Source organism: Seriola lalandi, unplaced genomic scaffold (genome assembly GCF_002814215.2).
Source record: "Seriola lalandi dorsalis isolate HSWRI2012SDOR001 ecotype SW California unplaced genomic scaffold, Sedor1 jcf7180002054979, whole genome shotgun sequence".
Classification (NCBI taxonomy): Eukaryota; Metazoa; Chordata; class Actinopteri; order Carangiformes; family Carangidae; genus Seriola; species Seriola lalandi.
Window position 1 is genome coordinate 37,183 of NW_019525529.1, and position 22,937 is coordinate 60,119.

Below are 22,937 nucleotides of genomic sequence, written 5' to 3' on the forward strand. Positions count from 1 at the left end.
CCCCCCCCCCCCAACTCTACCCCAGTTAACCTACCGCTTAACATCACATCTTCTGCTCTGTAAAGTGTGAATTTTAAGTCACAACCAAAGATTGTCAAAACTCACCAGCGCTCCCAAAACACATCCACAGTGGAAATACCACGAGTAATGGGCTCCTGCCCGACACAGCCATTGTAACACAGACCGGGCTCCTTCAGCAAACAGAAAACACGACTAGTTGTGGGTGGTGTTTTTTTTTTCTATGCGTTCTGGTGAAGACTCGCGTATTGCGTACCTCACAGCCAAGAGGGGAAGTTGTGGTCTGAGCACTAAGTCCATTTGTCTCAGATCTCATCAGACCACTCCCCCTTTTACACCAAACCAGAGGAAGGACATATCGTCGAGGCTTTTGGTCTCTGCCTCTCATGTTTATACTTGATTTTTTGTTCATGTTTTCAGACAACTCGAGGAAATGAAGCGTTTGAAAAAGCACAGTGTTTAAGATGGTATAAATCTATATATGATAGACAACAAAAAAAAAAAAAAAAATCAACTCACTACTTTACTCTTGGGTCATAAAATATTTATTAGGTTTATTTGGACATTGTACATCACTGATTATAAGAAGAGTCATCTGACAAGTATCTCACTACAGCGAATAGTGAACAGGAAGAGAACCTGACTAGCAGATGTGTGAAGGGGAGAACAAATTCTCTTCAGGGAAACCCATTAGCAGCATCACATTAACGGTCAACTTCGCCAAACACTATGTCCTGTGTACCTGAAAGAAGAGGAAGAAAGGACTCATTACACACACACACATACACACACGCACATATTACACATACATACATTTTTAGCTTGATCATTGTGCTTTTACATGCCGGTCTTATTTTAAAGAAGTCACTTGGTAATCACTTTCTTACCAATAATGGCCACCACATCAGCTAACATGTGTCCTTTGGCCATTTTATCCAGACCCGCCTAGGAAGAAGAAAACATGCATTAACATTCAGTATTACTGAAGACCAGCTACCACTATTCAGGGCAGATGAGCTCATAGACGAGTGAATATTCATAATTCATGAGATTACAGCCTGAAGTCAATGCACTAACTACTCTAATAGTTTGTTTATGCAACTTTAAAGACATTTTTAGCCTTGAAGACCAAAATTCAAATGACTACGTTAAACAGCGGTTCATGTACCCATGAGCTAAGAGACGGGCAGGAAGGAGGGACGATGAAGAGGGGGGGAGGGGCTGTGTGCTTTTAAAAATGGTTCTATAGTACTTCATAAAATGTACTTAATGAACTAAAAGTAGCCTTAAGGACGAGTTGTTACACGCGCTGAATAATTGATACCCGGTGTGTTTAATATTTCACAGCGTCTTGTTAAGTTTTTTTGTTTATTTATTTATTTTTATTCAAGTGCGTACCAAGTGAGCGAATCCAGGAGCTTTGATCTTGCAGCGATAGGGTCTGCTGGAGCCGTCCGAGACCAGATAAACACCAAACTCTCCCTGCAAGCCACACACACACACACACACAGAAATACACACAGTAAGCATATTACATCACAACAAATCCCTAGAGGCCCACAAAAGGTTACCAATTAATTAAGACTCAAAAAAGCCTCTGTGTACTAAGATATACAGAGTCAGACACTTTTGTTTGTTGTGTTAAAAAGGTGAACTTGATCTGTGGGGAGTCTATTAGAACATCTACAGGTTAGTTTTTATACAGAACTGTACAACTAGTCAAACTATTACACACATTACAAATAGTCTCACCTTTGGTGCCTCCACAGCTGTGTATGTGGACCCTGGGGGGACCTGGTAGCCCTCTGTGTACAGTTTAAAGTGGTGGATCAGAGACTCCATGGACATCTAGGACGAGGAGCACAGAAAAAAACATCAGACAGCTGTTGCGATACTGAAGTTTAAGAAGTTGGGAGTCTGTGACAGACATGTGAAATGGTAACACTGAGGTGAACTAGAGCTGATCTCCTGCCAAATGAAAGTGGGTTTTAACACAGAGAAGTAACAAAGTGCAGGGGAAAACCCAGATAGGAACTAGGTGCAACATTTTCAAGATTAAATAGCCTGTAGGCGTTAAAGAAAAAAAAAAAATAAAGAAAAATTAAAACATCTAACAAAGTGAAGCTAAACTCACCTTCATCTCAGACCTCTTAGGTGGGGCCACCTTGGCATCATCCACCTTAATCTCTCCTTCTGGCATCTTGTTGAGCGCCTGGTGCATGATATGAAGGGACTGTCTCATCTCCTCCACTCTGCACAGATACCTGGACCCCAAGCACACACACACACACACACACACACACACACGCACACATAACAGCCATAAGCTACTTTACAGATGCCGATAACAGTGTACATCAGTGAATCAGCTACATCTCATGATTCGCCATAACTCATTGTCGAAAGGTTACAGTTGAGGAGTTGATCATGTGAACAGAAAATAGATCCTTTCAAACAGACAAGGTCATTTCTTTTCATTTTCCCTGAACGAAACACTTTCAATTACTGTGTCGTATTCTGCACAGACAGCTCACTTATATTCATTTTTCAGACTGTGTAATAAGAAACACTGCCCGAGTGAAAATCATTAAGCAGCTGCAGCACACTCACACTAACAGCTGTGGCTGCATATAAACAATGATTTATTTACACAGGGTTGGCCAGTAATGTAATAAAAGCCTTTCTAATAGACACAGTGCTGGACTGAATGTTCTGTGTTTAAATCATGTGGCATATTTGCTGTAGAACTTAATGTCTGACAGATGTGTTTTCTACATAATAAATCAGCAGTGGTATGATGAGGATTTTAACTGAACTCAACAGGATTTGAATGATCTGTTTAATGCCAAAATGTGCTTCAATGCTTCAATCAGACACTGTGTCTCTACATTTTCAAAATAAATCATAAACTCTTAGCTGTATTTATTATATACCATATAAAAAAAAGAAATAAAAATTCAGTGTTTTTCCTGCATAAAGAATTACAAAGCGGCCACCTCTGTTAAATTTTGTGCTGCCTCCAGCTCTCAACAAACTCTAGCGGGTGTTTTCATGGAAAACACTATTTTCTAACAGCGTCGCACTCTGTGGATTTCTGTCATTTGTTGCTATAATTGCGGCATTACACTGACAAAACTATGGAAGAGGAAGGAAAGAGCTGAAATTTTCATCAAGGAATTTAAATAAGAGCATATGTTTTTTCCCTACAGCAGGAGTGTGTCAAGTGGAGCCGCCCTGATATTTTTTAGCAATTCAAATAGGTTATTGTTTCTTTTGTGTCCAAGCTGGGTTTCCAAGGTTTCCTAAATTCATGTTACATCCAAATCAATGATTACTCTAAGGCAAGTTCACGAGGAGGAGAATCATGAGGGCAGGTCAAACAGTGGAGACATCACCTGATTATTACAGCCGGTTAAAAATGAATAATAATTAATGTTACTGGCATCCAGTCTGAAAGTCGTGCACAACAACAGGAAGTGGAAGGAACCGGTGATAGAGAATACCAGAGAGGGGACGACGAGTCAAGGTTCAGTTGCCAAGTTGTTAGAAGTGCTTTAACGCGAAGCTGACGTTTACGCTATTTTAACATCACTTTTATTCAACTTCCCGAAAAAAGACATTTTAAACTATGAATCCTCGTTACCGTTCATCGTCCTTCTTCAGGATTCACTAGAACTCTGTGAAATGTGTTGCTTGCAAAAGTGTTTTCTAGAACCAGTCGAAGGCACAGTACACTTGCCCAGATAAAATTATCCAACCAAAACTTTCAATTAAGAAACAAGATCCCTGTCTGAGTCAGTGAACCGTTGACTAACACTTAAGAAACTGACTTCAGAAACAAAATGAGGCAGAAGAATAAAACAATAATCTACAGCGACTTGAAAATCTTCACACCTGTCATAGCAGTCTCCTTTGCTTCCAATGGGGACATCAAACTCCACCTCGTCATACTTGTCGTAGGGCTGAGACTTCCTCAGGTCCCACTTGATGCCGGACCCTCGCAGCATTACTCCACTGGTAGAAAGAGGGAGGGGTTGTTTTTTTTTTAGGTAGGTAAATTTTTCACATTTCAAATCCCCCTAAGACTCTTCATAGATGGAGTACCCCAAAATACTTGAGTCTTATTACATTCATTAGCAGGTTACCTGAAGCCATAGTTGAGGGCTTCCTCAGCAGTAACCACCCCAATGTCTACCGTACGATTCTTCCAGATGCGATTGTTAGTCAACATCTGCATGGAGGAAGATTTGATCATTTACTGGTTGGATCTTCACCACATCTTATCATGCTTTAATCATGTCCTGAGCTTATGGAGAGATGAAGAAAATCATAGAAAGTACAGTCACTGACCTCTTCTACTTCATCGATTCTGATGGAGAAATTCTTGCACCACTCGTAGATGTCGTCCATCAGGCCCAGGGGCAAATCCTGGAACACATTTCAGACCATTAGCACTTCATGGATGATGCTAATTTTTATCATAATATGATTGAGGAAGTGATCTACACATGCCATATATGTGAAATGTCTTTGTAATACTACTGACAATTAAAATGAAATTGTTTAACTGCACAACTGCGTATTTCATTTGTCTTATTTCATTTTTGCTCTTTGTAGCTGTTGCAACAAAACATCTTTCCCAAAGAGTTTATTTTGCTGTTTGTTGTTATTATTACTTAACCACGTCATCAGGTCTGACTGTGAATATAGAACTCAAATGAGACAAATTATTCAGTGAACCTTCCTACCTGATGAACACCACCAGGCCTGACGTAAGCAGCGTGCATTCTGGCTCCAGACACTCGCTCGTAAAACTCAAACATCTGAGAGGAAACAAGGGTCAGACAGTCAGTTTAAATAATCTACTCAGTGTATTTGGTGTATTTCGCATTTTGGACTGAATAATTTAATTAAGCGCCTCTGTCTATAACTTCACAACTTCACTGATGGACTTTCACATCACAGGGTATCCGATTAGGCCTTTTATCAAAGGGCAGTCTAAATGTAAATATCAAAGTAACTGTGTTGGGGAAAAAGGCTCAGGGCAGAACATGCTCAGAAGAAACTACAAGAAAATATTTTCAATTGAATATTTCACAATTAATGTTTCAAGAGCTGCTTTAAAATTAGTGATGCAACTCCAAGTGCTTCTTTGCAAAATATATGTAGAGAGACAACTTATGAAACCATGCTGTTAAAGATTTCTATGCAAGATCTAATGCAAAGAGAAATTGGAAACTGTGGGCTTGTTCGGATTGTATTAAAATAAAACCAACCGGGTGTGTTTGCAGTTTCATTATGCAATGAAAAGCATTTTAGCAGTTGTTATAATATGTTGATAAGGAGCGTGATAAGAAGCATTAGCTAACACACAAGTAAACCCAGTCACTATACAACATGTGGTATTCAGTGCTGACACTCACAGGCAGTGCTGTGCCAATTCACACTTAAATAGAACTAGTTCAACGTTCAGTTCATAAAGATGAAAATGAACTAGTTCAGGTTCATAGTTCATTTTTTTAAATTTTGAACTAAGTTCGCAGTTCCAAAAATGAACTAATTCGCGTTCATTTGTTCTGTTTTTTTAAAATAAATAAAGATATTCTTTTTCAATAGAGCCTCCTTCTATCCAGCCCCAAATCATTGCCACTCCCAAACTACTGTATACCACTGAAGAATCAGACATGAGTTACATTTAAATATATTATATATATAAATATAATCAAACAAACTGGCTTCAGCAGTAGTAGATGCGTCTGTAGCGCCTTTACCGCTAGCACCAGCCAAGCTGCTAACAGGCATGTTAGGGACAGAATCTCTGGACAGAATAACACTGATGTCTTTGTCTATATGAAGTTCTAAAAGGTACGATGCATATTTTTCTCTATCAATAAGTAGCAGTTTTTCTAAATTGCTAATTCTCATGTGACAGCTCAGGTGAAACTATATGGTAGACAACAGATTTAGACTGGCACTACACTCATTTCACTGTCTGCAGCTCGTTAAAGTTTTTTGGGTCACACATTTTCTGTTTACTCCCATGAGGTTGCATCATTTTCAGTAACTTCATTATTAGTTATTTTTATGTATGACTCACATGCTGCTTGGTATTGTGGGGATGGCGTTATAGTGTACAGCTCTGGAGTCACAGCATTCTGAGAACATACTGGACTGAAAATAATCTTTTTTTAGGGAGTATAGAGCAAACCTAACCTACCCAGGAAGGTCTGAAAACATCACCATTCCTACATAAACAAAGTTTTAAAAACAATACAGAACAGACTCATTGTTGGGGTGGATTGTGTGATAAAGGTTTGAGCAGCAGCGCTCCTGACCTTCTCTCTCTCCTCGAACATCCAGAAGAATGGGGTCATGGCTCCGATGTCGAGGGCGTGTGTGGTGATGGCCATGATGTGGTTCAGGATGCGAGTCATCTCTCCATACAGCACTAAAAACACAACACAGAACACATCCAGCCATTTAGAGCTGAAATATCGATCAAAAGTCTAATGACAAAAAAAATCACTGGCATCGATTTTGATAATTGATGCATGTTTTAAATCATTTTTCAAGGAAAAGTGATCAGTTAACCGGTTCTAGCTTCTCAAATGTGAAGATTTACTGCTTTTATTTATTTTCTATGTAGTAAACTGGATCTCTTTGGGTTCTGGACTGGTTGTTGGACAAAACAAAAAACAATCAAATATATCAACTTGCATCCTGGAAAAATTAAAGGGGGACTTTGCTACTTTTTGATATTCCATAGACCAAATGATTAATCAAGAAAATAACTGGCAGATCAGAGTTCTGCATCAAAATAAAATGTAATAGGAAAAGACCTCTACGATATATATTCATGTATATAAAAAAAACATTTAGAGCCTTAAATAGTTTGATATAACATCTTATACCTCTGCAGAATCTGCACACACTCAGATCTTTTTTAGTCTGTACCTCTGATCCACTGTGCACGGGGTGGAGCTTGGATGTTGAGCAGCTTCTCCACAGCCAGAGAGTAGGCCTCCTCATTACACATCATGGAAACATAGTCCAGACGGTCAAAGTAGGGCAGAGCCTGTACCAGACAAAGAGGTGGAAGTGAAGCATATGGGATAAGGGATTTCCAAGTAGCTAAGCAACACACACGTGGTAATCGCATTTTTAAATGTTCCTGAATCACTTCTGTTGGCAAGTTTTAATTTTGTAATTTTCAAGGGAGAGGTTGGGTTGTTCTCCATTGCTCTTGCACAATCTAGTTTTTAAACAGGTCGGTCAAACTCATGTAGTATTCGTTCTCCATAGTATGCTGTTGCATTAAAAACAATAGAAGGCGGCATTCTGCAAAAAGCTGAACTGCCATTTACTGTTTGAGTAAACCACCACTGTTGTTTTTTTTAAACTCGGTTAAAACCAAGAACAGCACCACTGTTTCTATTGTTCCTGATTTCACAGCCTTCTTTACATGCATAATAAGCTAATTTAACTGTGATCAAACAGATATGAGTTAGAGAATACAGAAACAATATAAACAGATATTGTAAGTAGTTCAGTACCTGCAGGTAGGTTTTGTACTCGATGAGCTTCTCTGTGCCACGGTGAAGCAGGCCAATGTGCGGGTCACATTTCTTGACAGATTCTCCACTTAGCTCCAACACTAGACGCAGCACACCATGAGCTGCAGGATGCTGGGGGCCAAAGTTGATGGTCAGGTTGGACACATCCTTCTCTGCAGGAGGATCCTTGTCTGACAGAAAAAACAATATAGTAGAAGATGAGGAAAATTGAATCTTTTAGAGTAAAAAAACTCATATTGCTTCAGGATTTGACTTTTCCATCCAACTGACACATGTTTACGTACTAGGGATAAGCACTTTTACAACCTAGACACTTTGTGACACATTACAGGTCAGATCCCAACAAATAGTAATGGCGTGTAACACTGCATTTCTTATCATCAAACCTAAAACCATAAACTCATAGAAACGGCACATAAACGCATAGAATCTTAATAAAGGATGGTGGTGGACAGACAACACCAGGAACAACAAGTAGTAGTAAGAAGTAAGTCATGGACTTAAGTCAAGGGATGTTTTTCATGGATTATAATGTTGTAAGCTTTTACACATCCTTTGACAATGCAACATTTCACATTTTCTCTTATGATGTAAATAAATAATAGCGTTAAAAAAAAAATATTAACAGGAATCAGTGGTCTGAAAAGTGTGACTGTGTCTGTGGATGGTAGTACCATTCCATGGAGGTGGGGACCATTTCTCATTAATGGCAGTGGGGTACATCACTGCCCCAGCGAACTGCTCAGTCCACTCCACATCTGGCTGCCATTGTTTCTGCCTGTGAAACACATGAACACATGAGGTGAGGCTGTGCTGCGGACCGTCAGCTCTGAGCCAAAACAGATAATTGTGGAGATGCAAAAACATGCTAATAATCAGACTGCCTGCATGTTTCATGTTAAAAAGGCTTTAATCTCATTTTTTTGAGGCTGTCATTTGGAGCAGGTGATTATCTGGGCTTCACTGTGCCTGCCAACCTAACCTGTCTGATGACTGAAACGCACAGTCAAAATGTATACGTCACGCTTTGATAACAAAGGAGGTTATTAATGCTAATTGTTGCAACAAGGGAATACATAGCCACAAAAAAGTGGCAAGTAAGTGTAGTCCTAATGTGACAGAGTAGGTCTATAACAAGCCTATATGGTCACCTTTACTGTGGTGCTGCACATAAACATCAAAACCATTTCAGAGAGACGTCAAAGCTGATTTTAATGACTACAAGTGTTAAGTTAAATGCTTGCTTTACTTTTATGCTGTTAAGGTTAAATTCTTCAGGTTGGCTAGCAAAGTCGCAGACAGACACTATTTACTCTCCCACATTAGTCAGCTCTACTGTGATTTAATTTACACCCTCTTTACCAGAAAGTAGTCAGTTTTGTTTATGAGCAATGAGCACAGAAGGTGCATAAAGTTTGAGTGGTAAACACTGACACACGTTGGCTTATGAGACAGCTAGCAGTTGCAGCTAACAGGTAACAACCAGACAGCAGGAAAGCTAAAGTATCCTGCGACGTACGCGAGCTGTTAAGGATGTCATATGTATTATATTTATGTAGGTGCCTAAAACAGGCGTTTCCCATTCAGAAAGTACATTTAGTAGCAGACGACTCGTGTTATTATATCACATAAAATCGGCTTATCTAGCATTATGCTAACATTAGCCTCTCTGTGTGCATATTTTTATTGGAGCTCAAGCGAAGATGGCAGGCAAAACAACGGTCACACGAAACGTCACATTCTGTTTTATTGTTATCTTACCTGTTTTGCAGAACAGTGCAGCCAGGGCTCAGCAAATTATTACTTAATATTAATTTTGTTGAAGGACGTCCTAGTTTAGTAACCGACCTCAACATCGTGGCAGCCATCTTGGTTGACAGGCAGCCTCTGGCCAATGACGTAGATGCGTTTCTTCTTCTGTTGTTTTAGAATTGTGTAGGGCGCGTGTCCGCCACCTATCAGCCACCTATCGCCATGACGTACCCCAATTTAGAATGTATGTGTTTATGGGCAGTGTAGTTTTTCATAAAACCTGGTTCAAACGTGTGATGAATATGGGCTAATTGTCAGGCCTTGACTACTAGAGGTTAATAACATAGAAAACAACTACCAGGAGAAAAAAAACATGTTATTTTTATTATGTATATCATTATTTTAATAAAAAAAACTAATCTCCACTTTTTAAAGGTTCCTGCACTCATATACCTGACACATTTTTTAATGCTTTATTTGTAGCCCATGCTGTAAAATCTCCATGAACAAACAATCACAGTGTATGATATTTTATGTATATTTAAATATAAAATTATTCTTTGAATATACTCTATACTGCTGTATAAGAATATAACACAGGTTTAAAATTTAAATTCACCCAATACCAGCAGGTGTATGTTAAAATATCCATCTGTTTAAAGAAGAAAAAACTCTGCATTTTATAAAAAACAGTGCTTTTATTTATGTAATACTGTGGAAAAATAATTACATACCATTTTTAAAAAATATTGAAGATAATGAAATTAAAAAATGAGAGTTTAACGTTCGTTGTACATCTTTTGAACAGTTTTCTCTGCTACGAAGAACAGTACAATAAGATAAACATTGGATTTTTCTAAATTCAAAGACACAATAATACAGGATACAGTCCTACCAGAGGTATAAAAGTACTGTAAGGATTGTGAGAGAAATGATATGGACATATACTGAAACACACACCCGCACACTTGGACACAGACATGCACACACACACACACACTCACACATTCTGTATACACACTGACATGCATACAATGTCGCGCGCACACTCGAGTCGGGCGCTGCGTGTTTACAGTATCCTTCCCATACACACGCAGTCATTCACACATCTATACAAACACACTGTACAAATCGATGTGCGCGCCAACGCCCACACACTCCCTCTTGATCTCTCTCTCTCACACTCACACTCACACTCACTCACACACACACACACACACACACACACACACACACACACACACACACACACACACACTCATACAGTCATACACTACTACATGTCAATATTGTGGACAAGCCTTCATTAAACCTTTCCATACATATTCTCCTCTGGCCGTTTTGGCAGACAGACAATGAGGAATGATTCAAAATGGAAATGTATGACATGTTCCCCTGTAAGGCCACTCAGTTCTCAACCCAACATCTGTGTTTTTCTCTCTGTCTGCACCAGGCTTGTAGTTAAGAGCTGAGAGAAAAAGGCTCCAGCCTACGAAAATGTCTGGGAATGACTCAAGCCTGGTTTGTAAAGCAACAGTTGCCAAAAGAAGGAGCTTCTACTGCATATACATGGTCTAAGGTGAAGAACAACATGAACACTTGGCACTAGGTTTCTCTCATACACTGATATACCCTTCTGATGTGAAGTCAGTCCTGATTTCAGGCTCTGCTGTTGGCACAAGTCCTCACTCCCGTCCCGTCTCAGTGGATTTCACTCAGGAAAACTCCTGAGTCATGTGCGCTCACGTTCAAACTTTTGGTCCATACATACACATTAAATGTTTTACATTGACAAAAATAATTCTGTAATGTTAAAAAATAGAATACAAAGCTCTAGTCTGGTGTGCAAATAAAAAGAAGACATTACACAGATATAGATAAGGGACGTCCAAGCACGAATACTGTAGATGCAGTGCAAAATGATGACAACCCTCCCGACCACCATCCCCGGCCCCCAACACACTCCCCCACGCTGCCTAACAGGCATGATGGCATGTACCACTGTACAGAAGGGCATTCTGGGATACTATATATATATGTGCTCTATGATCATTGAATAAGACAACCAGTAAAAAAAAAATAAAAATTTAAAAATGGCGGCCAGAAATGACTTCCACTGGTTGAGGTTTTTTCCCAATAAGCGTGTACCATATTTGACAGTCAGTCAGTTTGCCTTAAGACGTTCAACCCTCATCATTTACAAAGTCAGTTCATAGCAAAGGCTATGGGCTCCAAAGATCTGTGATCTCTCCTCCTCTCTCTGGTTCTTGTTCTTCTTTCCCAGTCTTGATTGTGACTTGCGCCGTCCGCTCTTTCAGAGCTCAGATATACAAACACGTTGGGAGTGAGGGAATTCAAAATTGTGTGGAATTTCCCTTCCCTGTCTCGCTAAAACTTCTTTTTCTCCACTCGTCTCTTTCTGTCTCTCTGTGTTTCTCATACCCTCCCTGTCTCATGGGCATGGTCTTCTGACTCTGTGCATGGGTGTGTGCGATGTTTTTTCTTTTCGTGTTCTGCAGTCGTGTTTGTGTTCAGTAGGGTGTGTTAATGTGTGCGTGTAAATCTGTGATTGTGTGTGTTTTTTAGATGTGACGCTATTTATAAGATGCTTCCTCATGCTCAGCTAAGACTGTGAGGTGGTTCTGCGTCTCCGTCTCTCACACGTGAGTCTGCATCCTCTGTGTGTGTCGGCTGTGGGAGTAGTCAGAGTGTTGCGAGGTGTAGGAGAAGCGAGTGGAGCTGCCGTACTTCCCGAGTCCAGTCTCTGATCCCGAGGGAGCTGGGCCCCCGGGACCGACCCCAACCCCGGGGCCCCCCACCCCAGATCCTACACTGTACATCTCGTAGGATGGGCCAGCCTCCAGCGGCGCCAGGCTGGATGGGGCGAAACCCATGCGGTAGGTCTGGTAATGCGAGGGGTATCCGTAGTTGTCGTAGGCCAGCTGAGAAGTGGAGTCCAGGAGGCTGCAGTCCCCTGGGAAGTCGCTGGCTGCGGGGGCGGGGTTGGCAGGGGGCTGCTGGCTCTGGCCCCCACGGGTGAAGGTGTTGAACTGGGCGTAGCTGATGTGGGACAGTCTGGATGGGGGTCGGGGGTCGTAGCAGGCCTGGGGGCGGCCAGGAGAGGTAAGGGGACCGGGGGGACCGGGGGCTCCTCCGCTGGCCGTGGCTCCCGAGCCGGCGGCACTGCTGCTAATAGATGCAGCTCCCCCTGGTGTTCCTGTAGGGGAGCGGTAGTCGGAGTAGTGCATGGTGGAGCGGGAAGCAGGGCGGCCTTCATCGTGGGTTGAAGCTCGCACGTTGTAGTAGCCATTAGTGGGGTCCTGAGGAGAGAGACAGAATAGGCATTAAAGGTCCCATATTGTATAAAGGTAGATGTCCATGTGTTGTTTGATTATAAAGCAGTTTTAGGATCTATATTAATACTGTGAAAGTATCAAAGCCTCAGTCCATAGAGAAATGCACACAGCCTGTATTCAGAAACTGAGCCTTAAAACCAGCCTTCAGGACTTCTGGGACTTTGTGATGTCACAACAAAAAAGTCACCGCTCTCAGCCACGCCGTAAGCCGTGGACCCACCATCCAACCTCGCAAGATTTGGTTTCTCTGAGTGTTTACCTCAGAAAACAGTCAGCCAATGCGAAGAGAGGCTCAGGGACTCCTCTCTTCTGATTGGCTCACCAACCCGTTGTTACCTGAGCTCCAGAAAGAAGCTCCAGAAAAAACTCTAATGGGGGTTTTTAAAAAATTTTTTATATGCCAGTGTACAGATTGTTAAGGTCAAAAGTATTGTATAGTAATAATATTATACTACACTATAGCACAATACTATACAATATAGTACTATACTATACCACTATAGTGATATTATAATATGATTATGGTCAACTCTGATCCCCTTGCCCTTGTAGAAGGTCAGAGGTAAGGGTGAACTGCACGCCTGGAGCTGGTCAGCATCCAGGTCCTGATTCATCAAGACTGTGCTGTGAGGGCAGATGGCTCCTTTTTTTTTGTGACTCAGCTGCTTGAGACCAGAGTCTCAGTCCTTTTCAGAAATATCCGCAAGTAAAGTTGTGAATAAAACAGGCTCTGCAAAAACTGCTCAAGCAAATTACAATTACAGTTACAAACTATAGGAGTAATCCACCACGACCAGGATCACAGAGCAACCCCCGAAATGATGTCAGGCGTTGGTGAGAAGTAGCAGGGTGCAATCTTTATCTCTAGTGACCTTTAATAAATATTCCTAGAGAACAATAAAGAGATTTGAATTAAAATTACCAAAGCATGACGTTGAAAAAACGTCTGCTGTCTCTATAAAGATTTATAGCACATATATAGTTTATACAAATTTTCATAGTGTACTGATTTTGCAGCTAGTACACAAGAAATCAATGTACCATTTGGCACTAACAGGAAAATAATACAAGATTTGTGCATGTGCACATCAATCAAATGGCAAATTACGAAACACACTGTCTAATAAACCTTACAAAGGGAAAAGTAAGTTATTTTTTGTTGTTTGACGTGTGCGAGGAGATATCGCACCAACATCTACATCTGTTTTAGTTTGTTCTGGCTGTGAGCAGCTCCTTCATTTCCTTTTCAAAAACAGGCTCCAACAGCAACACTCTCAAAAATCATTTCTTGGCATGTACGCAGAGCTGTAAGTATAACTTGAGTTATACTTGTCACGTTTTCCAGTGTGAGCAAACTATATACTCAAAACCTGCTTTAAAATATTATATTATGTTGCATGGAAATGGATCACAGATTTCATTTCCATAACCAGGTTAACAAGAAAAATCGGATATTTAAATGCCCATGTTTTACTCCAGGCCTCTTTAGCGGAGTGGATCCCTGCCAACATGCAGGGTCGACCTCAGGTTGTCTGGGTGAAAGAAGGATACGCTCCCTGCTCATTACCCCTGTTGCTTTACTGCTATTTCTGACATGATTCTCCCATCTGATCATCTCTCACGTACGCAGACTTCTCCCCCCCCCCCCCCCCACCCGACTTTGTTTCGTTTCTTTGGTGCTTCAGGCAGCGAGAAGAAGAGAAGAAGGAAAAAAAAAGAAAAAGAAAAAGCAGTCTGGCTGAGGCTGTTGTCGGGGTGATCTAACCACCTCCTGGGGTGGATTCATGTCTGTATTTCTTCAAAGTGATCCAAGGCAGCACTCCAGCTAGAGGGGTGGCGTGTTTGCCCTCACAAAATATTCATGGGGGGGAGTTTCAGCAGAACATTTTGGCAGCTTCACGCGTGAAAATACATTCATCACCTTAGCCCAACCCCACGGTGTCAAAATGTATAAATGATTCATGCCGGCTGAATGGGCATAATACGCCTGAACTTCCTTTGTTCTTTTTCAATTTGAGTTTTTTTGTTTTTTTTTCCCCGTGCTGTCTTTAAATATCTTGGAGATGAGCGAGCCAAATTTCTAAGTAATCAGAGAAGCTAGTTCCTCACAGTTGAGAGTGAAGGGCAGAGAAGACAGAAGGACATCCAGCAATTAAAAAACAAAAAAAAAAGTCTGACTGCACTGCAAAAACATTCCTGTGTTAAATATCCTACTCTGTTATTCTCACAAAGAATTCCTACAAACACACTACCGGCACATGAAAGTCTGCTTTTGTTGATTAGTCCAAATGACGACCTGGCTGAAAATCAGAAAAATCCTTCTAGTGAGGGTTTCTTCTCTGCTTCACAGCCAACAACATGTTGCCCAGAAAAAGAAAAAAAAACAAGGCAGATGATGCCAATAAATAAACACATCAACCCGAACTGGATATATATGGTAGAAAGAGGGAAACTAAAGGACAGACAGAGGTCTAACACAGCTGTGCTGAGAGGGAGGTTTGTGTTGATACGGAGGAATAGTCATGATAAGTCATGCTTGTTGGCTCACAGCAGTCAGGGCTCACTGTATATACACCGTACAGCAGAGGTCACTAACAGACGTACAGTATAACCTGTATATTATTGAGAATTATCACATTTTGACGGAGCGTTTTCTATTTTAACTGGAGCAGCTCTTCTAGCCTTTACAGCGCAGGTAACGCTTGGCGCTACTCAGCCAATCACTGCGAAAGGAGTCAGTCACTGAGGTATACACACACACACACACACACACACAGTGAGGGATGAAGTAAGTGTGGAAAGTGATATAGAAGAGGGAAAGAAAAAGAAGAGGACATGCTGAGATTGTTCCGGACCTTTGCTTGAGAAAATGTTGTCAAAGTAAACTTTTTGATTTTTAATTGAATAATCCTCCTGTACAGTAAAATAGTTACTAGATCAGCGGATCCCAACCTGTGGGCTGCGGCCCACCAGAGGGGCACAAAGTTATTGCAAGTGGGCTGACAAATCATTTGCAAAACAGTTCAATTTTGGTCAAAAATTGAATTATAAGAAAAAAAATATACACATAAATAAAATTAAATGATTTTTTAAAAACATTAAGAATGCATGTTTCTCCTGCTTTCAGTTCAGTCTTGAATGTTCCATGGTTCTCATTAGAATAAACAGCGCTCTGAGAAGGCATCGTTCGGCCTCTGTACTGTTCTGGGGTCGGATGTCAGCTGCCAACGTTTTAGAGATTTTCAAAATCCTGCCCGTGCCGATCAAATGAAGGGGCAATAGCAACTGAATAACATTTACGCTAGTTTTTATCATCATCAGGATTTTAACAACTCAGCTTTAAAACACTGCAATAAAAGACTTAAGAGGTTTTTCATGAGGTTAATAAGCCACTGGAGCGAATCAACAATAACCTCTGAGGAGAAGATGTGAAAGAAAAAGAGCGAGTTATCAATAACGACACCCCTACTGTTTATATTCATTATTTAGAAATTAGATAATTGGTAGAAACTTTGCTCCTGACACCAGTTTGTTCACCAGTTTTACTTGGAGTCACTTGCCAGTTTGATTCTGTCCTTGATGTCTGTCAGCTGTCTGACGACTGTAGCCCAAACCAGATTGCAGCTGTTTATTCAAATCCCTCTCCTGTGTTTACTCCTGACTCTTCTGTATGCACATGTGCCCCCTCTAGAGGGTTTTGTAATGGATTTCTTGAATCAGCCTTCAGAAAATGTTTAGTTTAAGATTTAAAAATGGTGGTGAAACCGCCACGAACTTTCACTTATGGAAACACTTGTTTATACTTCCACTGGTGGGTGATTGATCACCTCCGTTACGGCGGTGATGACACGAGATGCTGCAATCAATCAATGGACTCATTTGGAGATCAAATATTTATAACCGAGGGTTCGTTCCAGTAGAGAAATGTCAGTACGCAGATCCTCTGAGTCAGTTTCTTTCAGCCTGTAAGGTACTCTGAGTGTCATCCTAGGTGACAACAACACTGTACATCACTGGATGAAGGTCATCACTCAAGAGTCACCATGTCAGTAATGATTAGGATATTTGCAGCCCTTTGAGGTATAATTAGATTGAAACCTTGCTCCAAAATGAAGTCAACGAGACCACTCTCATGTCAGCGTTGTCTTTATCCTGGCTCTATATCATTTGTATGTGTTTTTGTGAGTCTTTTAGTAAGAAAAAAATCAGTTTGTTTAGACATGGGATTGATAGAAGTGAGTGTTTCTGTGCTCTCACCTTTAGGTCGTACTCCTGGCGGGTGTCCAGGGTGTCGCTGCGGAGGTCAGACTTGAGCTCTATGTCATCCTTAAAGGGCTGATTGGAGGGAGAGAAGGACACAGAGGGGAGAAACTAAACCGTCAAACAAGAAAACAAAACAAAACAAAACCAAAAAAAAAAAAAAAAAGGAGGAGAGAAGGTGCCATAACAAAAGAGAGGAGGGAAGGAGGTAACAGAGTGTGACAGGAAAAGAGAGAACGGGATTAAAAGTGTTAAAAAGGGGAAAGCATTGAGTGTGTTTTAGTCAAAAGGTGTAGCGCAGGGAGAGGTTACTGAGTTAATCTGAGGTTTTTTTTCTACAGCTACAGGCTGTGTAAACAGTGTCCCTGCTCACCGAGTACATGGCTTTGACCATGCGCGAAGCCGTGGACACGCTGCCGGAGTCCTCCTCTAAGCTGTGGGTCTCCTTGTTTATGGTCTCCACCTTGATGTCGGGCTTACCCAGCGTGACCCCGCGCCGACCTGGAAGCAAAACACACACACGGCAAGGTTGAATACAGCTGGACACACGCGATCTCGGGGGGCCGGCATGTGTTTTCACGAGCCGGGGGAGCGAGTTCAGAGGGGAACCTAGATCCAGACGGTGCAGGGGAAGTAGTTTCCTTCGGTTTTGCTCGCGACGTGTAGCGATGAGCGTTTAAAAAACCACAAGCGTGAAAACTTCTGCTGTACTTATGAGTAAAGCGCACGGAGAGTATGACTCACTGCCTTTGCGCTGCCGGTAGAAGATGAGAACGAGGACGAGCAGGAAGATGAACAAGAGGATGGTGGAGCCCACTGTACCGCCAGCGATTATTCCCACCGGGACCTCCTCTGAAAAGTGAGAGAGAGAGAGAGAGAGAGACAGAGAGAAATAGTGAGTTGGGGGATTGCACAATCAAGATTTTAATGTGAGAAATACCACAATCTTATGAACCTTAAATCACACAAAGGTACCTCAACCTCAGTTACTGAGACAATGTAAATTTGTGCTATTTGTCCAGATTAAATTCTGGTGTTGGGCACAAATGGATTTCAGATTCAGACTACATGAGATAAATTGCTTCTTGTCTTTTTGGTGTCTCAAAGTACAAAGCATCACGCAAATTCACTGACAAATCAATGAGAGTGAGACATTGGACGTCACTTGCTACTGAGTCAAATCACCTGAGATTGAAGCTATTCTTTTCCCACTTCGGCATCTCACATTTCACAGAGGATGTAACTTTATATTGGGGTGTCAATATCAGGATATACGAATAGTCTCACAGACCAAAGCAACAGATCATAAACTCAAAATGCATGTGCAGTGATTCAGTCCAGAGGTCTGAGGATCGCTTTTACAAGACGACGGTCTGAGGACCACAACGTTACTATTAAAGTGAATATACGATATCAACCGCCTGCAGAACCGTTTATTTCTTTTGATATCGCAAATAAGTTTTCTCAATCTCGATGATGAAACAGGCGGGTCTGTTTTTGGTTAATCGAGTGAACTGAGTACCTGATTGATCAAAATACTTCATTGCGTTAATGCAAGAATCCAATATTGCCATGGGGGGGTCCTACTCAGTGTACAATCAGGGTATATATTGTCAGAGCGTGCTGCTGCTTGTCTCATCCCAAATTCACAAGGCAGATCCAGTGTGGGATTCACAACGCACCCGTCTCCTCCAGCGTGATGATCATGGTGCCAGGGCCGAACGAGTTCCAGGCCGTGCAGTTGTAGGTGGACAGGAAGTCGGACTCCATCACGTTGTTGATGGTGAGGGTAGAGAGGACGCCGCCGCCCTCGGCTGACGATTTGCTCTGCTCCACCGTGTACCTCTCCAGAAGCGTCCCCTTCTCCTTCTCCCACACGTTCTCCTTCCACGCCCACACCTGCAACACACACACACACACACACATTTAGTTAAGACATACTTGGAATACATTTATTATACTCATGGAGGTTGTGTGACTAAATTCCATTTATCATTAGTAATTTAAATAATTAATAACAATAAATAATTCAAATTTTCTGAATCCCTTCTGACCCACATGCTTTCAGAATTTCCCTCCACTCACTTCAGTCTACCAGTAAAAACCAACCCACTTCAAACAGAGCTATAATACATACATATAAAAATACTGTAGACAGTAAATTACCAAATCACACATTAATGTGCTTTATTTAACATGTCACACTTGTCATAAACGCAATATGAGAGAGATTTTGCACATCATGTGACACTGTATGTTGAGTCATGATATTGACTGACTCAGGCACACATACACTAGGCCATTAATGAACACTTAAACATAAGTGACATGGGGAGAAGATCTTAACTTGAGTCTTGAGGATGAATTTGTTTTAGCAAACAAAGAGTAGACGCAGGAATTACATTTCATTTTAGAATAGATTGTATCTGAGACTACAAATGAATTCTTTAGCCTGTCCCAGATGTAATGTGGATGTGGGAAATTTTATGCTGCACCCATTTTATTTCATGTAGATAAAATGTCTGAAATATTTGGCAACAATAACTCAAGCAAACATCGGGGAGACCTCCAAACTTAAAGTATATTTATAAACTTAAAAATATTAAAATGCTTTAAAGGAACAGTTTTGGGAGATTTGCTTATTCGCCGTCTTGTTAAGAGTCAAATAAGAAGATTGATGCTAATCTCACATGTGTACGCTAAAGGTGAAGCTACAGAGAAGCTACCCAGAATGTCAAATAATTCCTTTCTGTGTGGTTTAATGGGTTGTTATCTTGTGTCTATATATAATATAATATATAATATATAAAATATATTGTGTATAACTTTCAGAAATCTTCAAAATAAAGGATAAAAAAAACATAACTGGATATTTAAATCAAAAAACTATTTGATTACAGGTTTAAAGTATTTCCTCATGTCAGAGTGACTGGTTGATATGATATTAAGTGAAAAGCCATATATAACTGTCCAACTCTGACACAAAATTTACACACTTGCATGTTAGACACACACATTGCATGACTTCCTAGGACCAGCAACAGTTTGGATGTTTCTGCAGACAGAAGCGGGGAGGGAGCGGGGGGGGGTGACTGTGAATCTTGCACATTCTCCAACTTTAAAGCCACTAAAAGCAGCTCTATTATTCAGCATTGAAGTACTGTACTAAAGCAAGTTAATTATGTATAAGCCCACATGTTCCCATAATCTGCCCACTTATTCCAGAGAAGGAGAATCTCCTGGCTGAGGCGTTTACTGGGACAACTGTTCCTCTCCCGTCCTTTATATTTTATAAATCTTTTTCTGTCCCCACCTCTGCCACTTGCATTAGGAGCGCGCACTGCGAGTCAGGACGGATCAGTCACAGAGGCCCTGGGAGCCGAGGAACTACTACTACTGCGTCTGTGTGATACAGCCGAGCGGAGAAAGCATCCGAGCTGATTTCTGACGCAGGAGCTAAAAGCGGACCGGCTTAGTGTTAGTGTTGGTTTGTTTATGTGATGGGATGGAGGAACATTCTGGGAGAGTTTAAGGGTGAGTCACCAACTCAGAACGAAAAAAGGGGACAGTGGCTAAAAGCATTTACCGTGCAGGAGTGGAGCCAGTTAGGAACAGTGAAGGTACAGTAACAGTAAAATACAAATCGCTGTAAGACTGAAAATTACAACCTCATGCTCTTTGTGACCAAAGCTTTTCCTTGTTTGACTTTTTTTTTTTTAAGTGTGAATAAATGATGCAGAGCTTGAATTTTGAAATTTTAATAGCGTGTTTGGTGCCATCTTTTTTTCTTTTTTTTTTTACATTTTCTCATCTTTTCACTTACAATCTTATCTGGGGGAGGTGTACTGGCTATGTAGCACTTCACCTCTCCTCTCTCCCCTCTTACTGCATACTGGGCTGGATCACTGGAGATGATGGGAGGACCTGCATTGGTCAAAACGACAGGACACGTGAGAGTATGTCACAGTAAAATACAGCAAACTGTAAAAAACCTTACCAGGCCTATTCAAGAGGAAATTGTATGACTTTAAAAAATAAACGGCCTCCACTTTGAAGACACAACTTTTTTTCTTTTTTTTTTTTCAATTACTGACAAGCTGACCTTTTCGAAAGCATAAGATTTTCATCTACGAGCAGCGATACATTAAATTACGTGGCTGTTTTCTGACCGTTGACTGTGAGCGTGACCTCAGTCTCTCCTACTCCAATCCGTGGGACGATGGCCTTGCATACATACTGGCCGGCGTCCGCCTGGCTCACCGACTTCAGATACAGCTGGTTGCTGTTACTCAGAACCTGTGGGGGAGTGAAAAAAAAAATGACACAAATATAAACAAGGCAAATCTGCTAAACAACAGGAGGGGATAAACAAAACAAAAGCCCACATGCACATAAGTAGAGGAGAGGCTAATGCTCTATTCTACCTCCGCCTGTATACCTTATTATTTCATGTTGCGTATGTGGATGTCTGGCCTAATTTCAGTATATGTGTTATATGTACTACTCTGACCCCAACTGGCTAACAATGCAAACCTGCACATCTGCTTTTAACCAGTCACAAAGGTTCTGCAGTTGCCTAGCAACCATCATCCATCAGAAAATTAGCTGTGTGAAAATTATGGCTAAATATGTCACCATCTAGCAAGAGAGAGAGAAATAGGTGAACAAGACAGATTATAGAGATGTGTGTGAGTGAAGGCCAAATCAGACCATAGTGTAAATGTCTTGTCTGTAGTCCTGGTATCTAAAACAAAATGCTACATTAGCTTAACATCAGTCAGTACAGGTAGACTTTAGACTGTATCCTTCCTCCATGCACCTGGAAATAGCTGAACCTGTGCCAGAAACCTCTACTAAGCTACTCAAGTTAACCTGAACAGACTGTTTATTAGCCAACGAGCTAGTGTGTCATTAGCAAGCAATGCTAACGTGTACATACACCTACTTGCCATGTCTTTAGCTTCTGGTAGGTGTAACACAATTAGATGCTAATGAAAAAACAGTGATGGTTAACTTAAGTAAAAACTGATTTTTACAAAACTCAAACTGAATTGAACTCAAAAATAGAACAGAGAGGCTAAAGTTTGACATTGTGGGAAATATACTTCTTCGTTTTCATTCTTTTTTTTTTTTTGCAATTCTTTACTTAGAGAAAAACTGAGAACATCATGAACAGCATGGCCTAGAACCCTTCTTTTCTCAACATGCTTTCTGTAGACAATATGTCACATCATACCTACATACACAAATATGAACTTATACCATTTCTAAATGTTAAAAATGGTTGTTCAAGACCACCATTGTGGCTGCCAAACAGTGTATGATGTCATCTTAAATCCTTCTAAACTTTGCCCTGTGTTTCTGCCGCTACATTCAAATTTAGTAGGACTACACTACACATATTATAATACAGGATAGAAGGACTATATTACAGTCAGTCAAATCTAATTCAACCTTTAGTGATAAAGGAATATCGGAGAAAAGAAAAGCTGAAAATGAAAAAAAAAGAGGTCATGAAAGGTTAAAAGAGAAGAGATATCTACGTGTGCAGACAAGGTAACACTCAGGCTGCTTTTGTAAACACAGGATGACGAACGTGTGAACTGTAAAAATAGTGTGAACACAGCAACAGAGGAAACGTGTAACGCGTGGGCTCTTAGCTCCTTACCATGTTTGACCCCTTTTTGAACCAGGTGAGCGTGAGCGGAGGGTTTCCAGCCCATTTGCAGTTGAGGGTGACATCAGAGTCGACATCCACTGTTTTTGGCTGCGGCTCCACCAACAGGATCGGACCGACTGGAGACAAAAAAGAGAGAGCGAGAGGGTTGTTCTTTCTTGTGTTTGAGTAATAATGCAGTAGGACTAAAAGAGGAGATGCTGCTGAGAGAAAAGAAACACAACAAAGGTGTGTTTTATCCCTCTGACTCCAGACTGGAGTGAGTGAAGTGGGCCACAAGTGATGGAACGAGGTGAGATG

The 22,937-nt window shown here is 41.0% G+C and overlaps 3 protein-coding genes across 4 annotated transcripts in view; all 3 read right to left on the reverse strand.

Moving 5' to 3' along the window:
* Nucleotides 1–281, reverse strand: part of fcer1g (Fc epsilon receptor IgFc epsilon receptor Ig) — a 7,813-nt gene extending 7,532 nt beyond the window's left edge. The window contains exon 1 of the mRNA XM_023396604.2: nt 106–281. Within this exon, the coding sequence (XP_023252372.1) occupies nt 106–172 (67 nt within the window). The 5' untranslated portion in view covers nt 173–281. The remainder of the gene's footprint in view (nt 1–105) is intronic.
* Nucleotides 282–540: 259 nt separating this feature from the next.
* ndufs2 (NADH:ubiquinone oxidoreductase core subunit S2) lies at nt 541–9,487 on the reverse strand. The gene is made up of 14 exons (XM_023396603.2): nt 9,354–9,487; nt 8,267–8,370; nt 7,572–7,762; nt 6,973–7,093; nt 6,354–6,466; nt 4,767–4,841; nt 4,369–4,446; nt 4,164–4,249; nt 3,913–4,032; nt 2,153–2,282; nt 1,771–1,866; nt 1,417–1,500; nt 906–963; nt 541–760 (listed from the first exon to the last, which is right to left on the reverse strand). Exons 1-14 carry the CDS (start codon nt 9,458–9,460, stop codon nt 723–725), a joined length of 1,401 nt encoding a protein of 466 aa, XP_023252371.1. The 5' UTR covers nt 9,461–9,487; the 3' UTR covers nt 541–722.
* A 535-nt stretch (nt 9,488–10,022) lies between these two features.
* kirrel1a (kirre like nephrin family adhesion molecule 1a) overlaps nt 10,023–22,937 on the reverse strand; it is a 33,154-nt gene continuing 20,239 nt past the window's right edge. Inside the window, exons 8-15 of one of the 2 annotated variants that reach the window (XM_023396595.2) lie at nt 22,629–22,756; nt 21,130–21,256; nt 20,784–20,884; nt 18,643–18,859; nt 17,705–17,812; nt 17,334–17,461; nt 16,958–17,071; nt 10,023–12,664 (exon numbers count right to left, since the gene is read on the reverse strand). In XM_023396595.2, the coding sequence (XP_023252363.1) occupies nt 12,002–12,664; nt 16,958–17,071; nt 17,334–17,461; nt 17,705–17,812; nt 18,643–18,859; nt 20,784–20,884; nt 21,130–21,256; nt 22,629–22,756 (1,586 nt within the window). In that variant the 3' untranslated portion in view covers nt 10,023–12,001. The remainder of the gene's footprint in view (nt 12,665–16,957; nt 17,072–17,333; nt 17,462–17,704; nt 17,813–18,642; nt 18,860–20,783; nt 20,885–21,129; nt 21,257–22,628; nt 22,757–22,937) is intronic. The other variant, XM_023396596.2, reaches the window with a different exon arrangement.